Source organism: Xiphias gladius, chromosome 21 (assembly GCF_016859285.1).
Source record: "Xiphias gladius isolate SHS-SW01 ecotype Sanya breed wild chromosome 21, ASM1685928v1, whole genome shotgun sequence".
NCBI lineage: Eukaryota > Metazoa > Chordata > Actinopteri > Istiophoriformes > Xiphiidae > Xiphias > Xiphias gladius.
The window spans coordinates 13,891,777-13,900,602 of NC_053420.1; the positions used below are offsets into that span (position 1 = coordinate 13,891,777).

An 8,826-nucleotide genomic window follows, 5' to 3' on the forward strand; every position below is an offset into this window, starting at 1 on the left:
CGTGGAATGGAGACAGAAAATGTGTTTGCATGTGTCTGATGCTGAAAGTTTTCCATTGCTACAATACACAACAAGGCAAAAGGGGAATTCACGCTTGAGAAAGAAAGCTGCTCAAACATAAACAAGATGTTAATCTGAATCTACTGTCTGCGCACAAGAACAGGGCAGCAACAGCGAGCCTGCACTAATCTCGCCAAAGATCCAGTCAGAGACATGTAAGCAGTTTTAAATGTTTCTCCAAATGAAGTGACTGATGATTCACAGGGAGGATAGAACCTTGATTGCTGGCTCATGATAAAAGAGTGAACTGTAGGTGTAACGAGCAGACAAGCTGTTCTAAAGAAAAAAACACGACTTTCATCACCGGTCTTCTTACGTCAAGATAACTAACAAGATAGCCAACAGAATATGTCCTTTATGTCCCTGAACAAACCCTTCCTGTAACTGATACGTCTTCAAATCAGGCCTGTTCACATCCAAAGATAAGTGTACATGTGGGAAATGGTGAAAAGTTGTATTCACATATAATTACCAGAGCCCACAGCAGGTCACTCTTAAGGTTTTTGGTTGTAATGCAGCAAAGAAGGTTAATGTGAATTGTTCAATGCAAAACTACACTATTGAAGGGAAACGTGAAATTCTCTATTGCTCGGTATGATGAGATACCATGCAAAATGCAACCATCAGTGAAGAAAATGTTTTAAATGTATTTTATTTCAAGTAAATAATTCAGACAAAAGCCATTAAAACTGTGCACCATTTTCACACATTAGCTACCACTACAAAACCAGCGTGAGCAGAAACTAGATAACATTAGGACTAGTTACACCATATTGAATTGTTTGTACTGGACAAACCGGGCAGTGAGTCGTGTGGTCAATATGAAAAACTATCAAACATTTTATCTGTCAGAGGTAACAACCCAAACTATGCTTCAGTTGGACTCAAATCATTGCTGAATAACAATTAAAACTGTATGTTGTTGTAAATTCAGGTAAAGTTGTAAGGTGTGCATGGTCATTGCTCTGCTCTGTGGCCTTCTTTCAGTTTGGAAACTAATTCTAGTTTCCTCTCTTCCTATTAATCAAATGATCAATCGTGTGATTCAGGAGAATACGTAGGGTATTCTTTCCATTGACAGTTGGGATATTGTCTGAAAGTGAGTATGGAGACATCGAAGAGAAATGTTCCTGGAACTGAACCAGCAAAAACCAAACTCTTTCTTATAATATAATACTCTGAATCAGATTCCCTGTCATTTCTGTTTTGAATTTCTTCCTCTTGCTCTGCCAGTTAATCAGTGGCACAATTGAGTAATTCACCTGAAAAGGTTTGGTAACATTTCTAACCTGTATTCTCAAACCTGACAACACCATTGTTAACATGGTTAACTAACAGGGTTAACATGACCAACAAAATTAGTTAGTCTCATATTTAGCTTTAAAGACTTGTTTGAGAGAAGTGAATTGAATTGTTCACTGTGCAGATTCCACAGAAATTCAAAAAGATGACATTTGAGAGTTCTTACCAGTGGATTTACATCACAAATTTTTTCATCTTTTTTTGTGCGCAAACAGGATTTTAGGACTTTCCTGACAAAAGCCATATCAAACATAACAGAAATTTTGAGCTGCAATAATAAGTCAATTAATCGTTTAGTCGATCGACAAAAAATGAATTGGCAACATTTTGATAATCGAATAATTGTGTTATTCATATTTTCAAGCAAACATGACAAATATTTGTTGGTTCCAGCTTCTCAAATGTAAGGATCTGATGCACTTCCTTGTTGAACATGATAGTAGGCTGTTAGTTGTTGTCGACTGTTAATTGAACAAAACAAGCCTTTCAAAGATGTGTGTTTATGGACAAAAGATTTAATTGATTAATTGAGAAAATAATTGGTAGATTAATTGAATATAATAGGAATATAAAAATAAAATCCAAATGTAATTGACTATTCAATGCAATGACACAGACTGTGAGAAGTGTTAAGTTAACAGGGCATTTGAAAATGCGGTTTGTAAATTTAAATATTTGCTGAAATATGGAAGAAGAAAAGTATGAGGACCTACAGTGGTAACAGTGTACATGCCTGAAGACCCGAGTCCTCGGGGCAAAATATCATCATTTAAATGAATAAAACAGAAGAAAGCCAGGTTGATTTTAATGGTGATAATTAAATTGTGTATTAAAATAAGTACCCAATTATAATCTAGGAAAACAAATGAAAAAGATGAACATTTTTATTATGACATTTTTTCATGCGGCTTTTAATTTGTTCTTATTTCACTAGAAGCCAAGTGGGTAGAAAAGTTGTTTGCAAAAGGTTTGCATACTAGGCACAACAGTGGTTCAGCTGTTATCACTGTCATCTCCCTTTAATCGATAACCAGCTGGTGTTTTCCTGTTTCCTTGAATTCACATTGGTTTTGTCTGGGAGCTCAAATTTCCGCCCACAGTCCAGAGACTTGTATGTCAGGTGGCCAGGAGACTCTCACACTGTCCCTGTGGCGGTATGACTGTCAATGACTCAGTAATGTGTCCAGTGTCTCTCTGCCATCAGTCAAGTTTACCTATTGTCTCCTTTCTAGTTTATATGCATGGCACTGTTTCATAACAATGTAGTTCAAAGTGCTTTACGGGATGATAAAACATTAAACAAAAACAGCTATTTGTTTTCAAAATTCTGTGGCAGAAGACAGCTTTGAAAACAAGTAGCCTCGACCTGTATTAGTAGCAATAAAAGTTATGAGGAAAAACTTGAACGCTTGTTCAAAATTGTATCATAAAGACCATTTAAAAGCGCTTATGTCTTCTGTAAGTTTATGCAAATATCATGGGAGGAAATATGTCAATTTGCTTGTATGGATGAACAGCACTGCACGCAAATGAACATGCAAAACCAACAGTGAGGCGAATGCACAACATGACAACCGCAAATGAAAACGTACAATAAAACATATCTTAATATGTATGTATATACGGTATCTTTAAAGATACCACCATCAGGGTAAACACATACTACTGCTTTTCATAACTGCACAATGGCAGCAGTAATAGGGATAAATTAGTATACAGTAGATTTTCACTAAAATGACATGATAAGCAACCCACAAAAACTGACATTTGCAAAGTGATAAATGCTGTGATAACAACACAGGGTGAGTGGGCAAAAAGGAATTTACACTATGCACTCATTTCCTGACAGATAGTTACGCCAAAGAGGATCAAATTGCAAACCACAAGCAAATGTCAGAAGATTACCTCGGAAAAAATTGAACACCACCTGCGCAACAAACACAAACACATACATGGTGCAAAATGAGTGTTTCCTTCTTACAAGCAACACCTTAAAAAACCAATAATGCCATCAAATGAGATGCCAACATTCACAGTTCGTTCAGAGTTAAGGTTCTATCAATTACACAACATCACAGTAACGGTGCAATTAATACTAAAAATGTTGTTTCGTTTTTTTTAAATATTAGTAAAAGATATCTCTCTTTAACATTATGAAAGTTAAGGGGTGCGGATGTTTAATTTCATGTCCATTGATACCACAAGGGTAAATGTAGGTCAATAATATTTTAATGGCCATCTAACATGTTTTTCAGTTACTTCGTATCAAACCTTCAGGTGGCCAGGGAAGGGAGGGGCCAATTACACCAGCGGACTTTGGGGCTTACTGGTGAGTTTGCATGCAACAACATTTCATGATATACTGACACATAGGCCCGCTGTTCTCATCAGTCTAGCTTCTGTCTTCGGCTTATCCACATCATGGCTGCACCTTTCATTCTGCTGGTTCTGTGCTGGGAGTTTAGACTGAGCTGCAGTGCGCATGGTTCGCCCGAATGGTTCAGAAACATTTCTACCAGTCTCTTCAGTTTGTCTGGGGACATTATGCTGGGAGGGCTCTTTCCCATTAACCAGCTCACCAGCAACCTCAGCCAGAGGAGGGAGCCTAACAACGTTAGCTGTGAAAGGTAATATGTCATGAAAAAGCAGTTTTGGGAAATAATTACACTATTATCTGAGATTTTGCAGCAATATGTATACTTATCCTGACTAACAAGGCTTCTCCTTTGTTTTTGTTTCTGCCTGGGGTCCCACAGGTTAAATGAACATGGACTAGGACTTGCTCTTGTAATGAAATATGCAGTGGATGAGATCAACGGAAACCAAATTCTGCTCCCTGGCATCAAGTTGGGTTATGAAATCTATGACACATGCACACAGTCTGCCATCATCATGAAGCCCAGTATCTCCTTCTTCACTGTAAAATCTAACAAAGTACTATTTGTGGAGTGTAATTACACCGACTACGAGACCAGCGTATCAGCCGTGATTGGTCCTTATAGCTCAGAAATGGTGTCCATCATTGGAAAACTCATGGGATTCTTTCTGATGCCACAGGTTTGGTTAGAAATACGTCTGGTCATATGTCCAAATATATATACTCCCTTCCCGAGCTGATTTTAAATTTTGTATTAAAATTTTTTTAAATGTAAAAGTAAATATTAAAAGTAAACCTGAACATTTGCGTGTGCCTAATAAGCCTTAAATTGTTCAGGGTAAAAGGTGTTTACTCCCTGCAAGCTGCATCAAAGAAACATATTAATTTGTTCATTCGTTATTGTCAGTTGTTCAATTGTTTTGTTTGGTTAAATTTTAGACAACATAATTACGCAGAAAACAAGTTCCCACTTGCACTGCAAATTGTACTGCAACCTCAATGAAGGTGCGCTGTGTCATTAAGGGGCAGGCCTGAGTAACATCAGTGTAATAAAATACTCTGTCATAATATGACTCTTCTCACTTCAGATTAGCTATGGTGCGACCAGTGACAAATTCAGTGACAATCATCTCTACCCATCATTCTTCCGTACGGTGCCCAGCGACAAATGGCAAGTGGATGTTGTGGCGCGTCTGCTGAAAGAGTTTAAATGGAACTGGGTGGCAGTGGTGGGCAGTGAAGAAGAGTATGGACAACAAGCTGTGCAGACATTCTCCAAAATTGCAGAAAATATGTCTGTGTGTGTGGCCTATCAGGGGCTTATTCCAGTATACACTGACCCTGAACCAGCGGTCAAGACCATCATCAACAATATCCAAGCAACCAACGTCAGAGTGGTTGTGGTCTTTTCTCTCCCAGAGCCAACTGAGGTCTTTTTTAAAGAGGTTAGTGAGGCAGAGAATTATCAATGTGGGACAGCACATTACATTAGTATTACATGTTATTGGTGGATGGATTATATTCAATTCAGTGCAAGTCATCCAATCCGATATATTCCAGGTTATCAGGAGGAATATAACAGCTGTGTGGATTGCCAGCACAAGTTGGGCCGTCCATAATCGACTGACTTCTCTCCCCAATATTCAAACGGTGGGTACAATCATTGGATTCATTGACAAGATACAGACCCTGGATCTGCTCACTGCCTACACACAGGAGCTCTTTAACAAACTGAGCAAGGAAAGGATGAAGACATCGCGTCCACCTCCAAAGTCTGGCAATCCTGACAATCCCTGCTCACAATGTTGGAACTTATCACCTGCTAATATTAGCTTGGTGAAAGATCTTGCAGTGCAGCACAAAGCTTTCAGTGTGTATGCTGCCGTCTACAGTGTGGCACAGGCATTGCATAACCTGCTGGGATGCAATTCAACTGCCTGTGCATGGGGATCTGAAACCAAAATCTATCCCTGGAAGGTGATTTTTTTTTGTTTTTTTTTGTCTGCTATATAGTTGTTTGCAGACAGTTTGGAATTTAAAAATTTTTTAAACAACATTTAATTTAAATAATGAATAAAATCTTCTTTTGCAGCTGTTGGAGGTTTTAAGGAATACTTCTGTAAACATAAATGGAACACATTTAGTGTTCGACAGTAATGGCAACCCAAACATAGGATACAGTGTAGTTGAGTGGGTCTGGAAACCCTCGGGTGTAGATTTTATAGATGTTGGAAGTTTTAATGAACAACTGTCCATCAACAAGTCCCTCTTCAAATGGCACACTGCAAACTCAGAGGTAATTTCCGCAATTTATTAGAAAAATAATATAACCTTTTAAACATATATACATTTTAAAAGATTTGTAATTAAATCTAAATGATTTTTTTTCCCATAACAATCCTAACTGTAGTGCCGAAACTTTTGCAGGTTCCTCAGTCCACCTGTTCAGCAGCATGTGAGACAGGCCAGGTCCGCAGAGTCAAAGGCTTCCATTCCTGCTGTTTTGATTGTATCGACTGTTTGCCAGGTACTTACCAGGCAGATAAAGGTAAAGTTGTTGTCTATACAGCTCTCAAATCCTTGACCTTATTTGAAGGACTAGTGCAACATTTGGGGAAATATGCTTATTCACTGTCTTGCCGAGGGTTAAATAAGAAGATTCATATCACTCTCATGTCTGTATGGTAAATGTAAGGCTGTAGCCAGCAGCCAGTTAGCTTAGCTTAGCATAAAAATTGGAAATAGGGGTAGACTGCAAGAAACAGCTTACCTTTGGACAGAGCCAGACTAGCTGTCTCCAGTCATCAGTGTTATGCTAAGCTAACCAGCTGCTAGCTGTAGCTCCAGATTCAATGGCACTGATCCTCTCACCTAACTGTGTGTGAGAGGATCAGTGTATTTCCCAAAATGTGGAACTATTCCTTTAATAGTCACACAATCAAACCATGCATCAAATACAGTCACATTTTTATTTTTTGTATTCTAGATGGTATGCTTGTTCATATAACCAAATTTCCTGTTGTCCTTTCTAACTCATAGATGACATCCAGTGTACTAAATGCCCTGCAGGTCAATGGTCCCTGATCCACAGTACTAATTGCACTAAACCCACCTTTGACGTTTTGTCCTGGGACACACCTGAAGCTCTGGAAATGACGCTGGCTGGGGTGCTGTTGCTGCTGTGTCAGGCATCAGTCAGTGTGGTGTTCCTGAAGCACCGGGGGACTCCATTGGTAATGTCGTCGGGTGGGGCCCTGAGTTTTTTGGCTTTGCTCAGCCTGATGGGAGCCTGCCTCAGTCTGCTGCTCTTCCTTGGGCAGCCAGGAGACGTAGTGTGTCGTCTTCAGCTCCCCCTCACCTCCATTTTCCAAACAGTCGCCCTCTCCATTATCACGGCCATCTCACTACAGGTAAGCAATGACCAGTAAAATACATGGCTATAATGCAGAGCGATATAAAGAGCACACATTGTAAATGGACTGAAAACCCATTTTTCCAAACAGATATTCTACGTGACAGAGTTCCCAGAGACAGCCGCCTCTCACCTGCACATACTGAGAGGCCCTGGAAGTTGGATGTTTGTGCTGGTCTGCTGTGCTGTGCAGGCTGGTCTCTGTGGCTGGTTTGTGCGGGAAGGGCCCTCGCTGTCTGAACATGTGGCAAATATGAAAATAAACTTTGTGAGGGCCTTTCTGTCATGTCCAGTGTTACCTTTAATTGGATTTCCCTTAATGCAAGGTTTCAACACTGTAATGGCCCTTATTTCATTCATGTGCACCTTCATGGCAGTGAAACCTCTTCATCAGTATAACCTTTCCAGGGACATCACCTTTTCCTCCCTGATCTACTGTGTGATTTGGGTGACCTTTATTCCAATCTACATGGGCTTGACTGACAAGAACAAGTCCATTGTCCATGTTTCTTTCACTCTGGTGAGCAACTTGGGACTGGTGGCAGCCTACTATTTCCCAAAATGCTACTTTCTGTTGAGGAAACCCGATTTCAATACACCAGAGCACTTCTGTACCTTCCTAGAGGGCGTCCCAACACCAGGTCAGGAGGAGCCACAGCCACAGCCGCAGTCGGAGCAATAAACAGCCACACAGTGTCTAAGGCGGCTACCACAGTGCAATTTAATGAATAAAAACCCTAATAAAAAATATCTAAGAATCAAATATTTTTTAAAATTTACATTTGCATCCTGCGTATGTGAACAAAGAATGTCCGTGTATATTATAGCTTGAGGCTGAGGGCTATGAACTGTTACATTAGGCTCATAAATCATAAGTTTTTCCTTTATTGCTGAATTAATATGTAATTATGAACAACTTAAATCACAGAAGATTCTCATGTACAATGTATAGAAACAGGACATTTCAATATTTAAATATATATTTTGCAAATTTTTATTATAATAAATAAATAATTAATAAATGTTGTTAACAACTACATTCACTGGCTAACGGTAAAGTTAAAATTCTACAACTGTAGGAGTATTTTCTTTGAATTTTCTCCTAGTATCTGTCAAATGAGCAAGGCACAGAATTTTCTCATTTGGCAGGAGTATTTAAATAAATTCAATAAATACAAGTAGCAATCCCATACTATACATTACAGATCTACCAATAATATGGCAACTGACATCGATATCAGTTTTTGTGGCAACCGATATCAATATTTGGGAGTTAAAAAATCCAGTAACTGTACATGTCATTTATTTATTTATTTGCTTTTCCACAAACACATAACATAAACAACAATCTTCATGTGGAGCTGTTAGATTTGTGTTTTTGTTAAAAGTCCTATGACCAAGATTCACACTAAGGAGGACATTTTACGGATGAAAAGTCAACTTGTCAGTGCTCTCTGGTGGATAAACTATGTAATGGCGATACTGTTTCTAAATTACCTCAAACATAGTTTGATATTTATGTACTGTGATTTCTTATAACTTATCCACCGACATACAGTATACACTGCTACAGATATATGTGCAATAAGCTAATATCGACCGGTATCTTGGCCTGGCTGAGTATTATCAGCAAATATGTTAGATCTAATTAAAGTATGAAAAGTAAAAGTAGGAG

The 8,826-nt window shown here is 38.8% G+C and overlaps 1 protein-coding gene across 1 annotated transcript; it reads left to right on the plus strand.

The window, feature by feature from the left end:
• The first annotated feature begins 3,783 nt into the window (after positions 1–3,783).
• LOC120783235 (taste receptor type 1 member 3) lies at positions 3,784–7,833 on the plus strand. The gene is made up of 8 exons (XM_040116066.1): positions 3,784–3,989; positions 4,119–4,419; positions 4,828–5,184; positions 5,300–5,716; positions 5,832–6,035; positions 6,167–6,287; positions 6,779–7,149; positions 7,243–7,833. Exons 1-8 carry the CDS (start codon positions 3,784–3,786, stop codon positions 7,831–7,833), a joined length of 2,568 nt encoding a protein of 855 aa, XP_039972000.1.
• Positions 7,834–8,826: the final 993 nt, after the last annotated feature.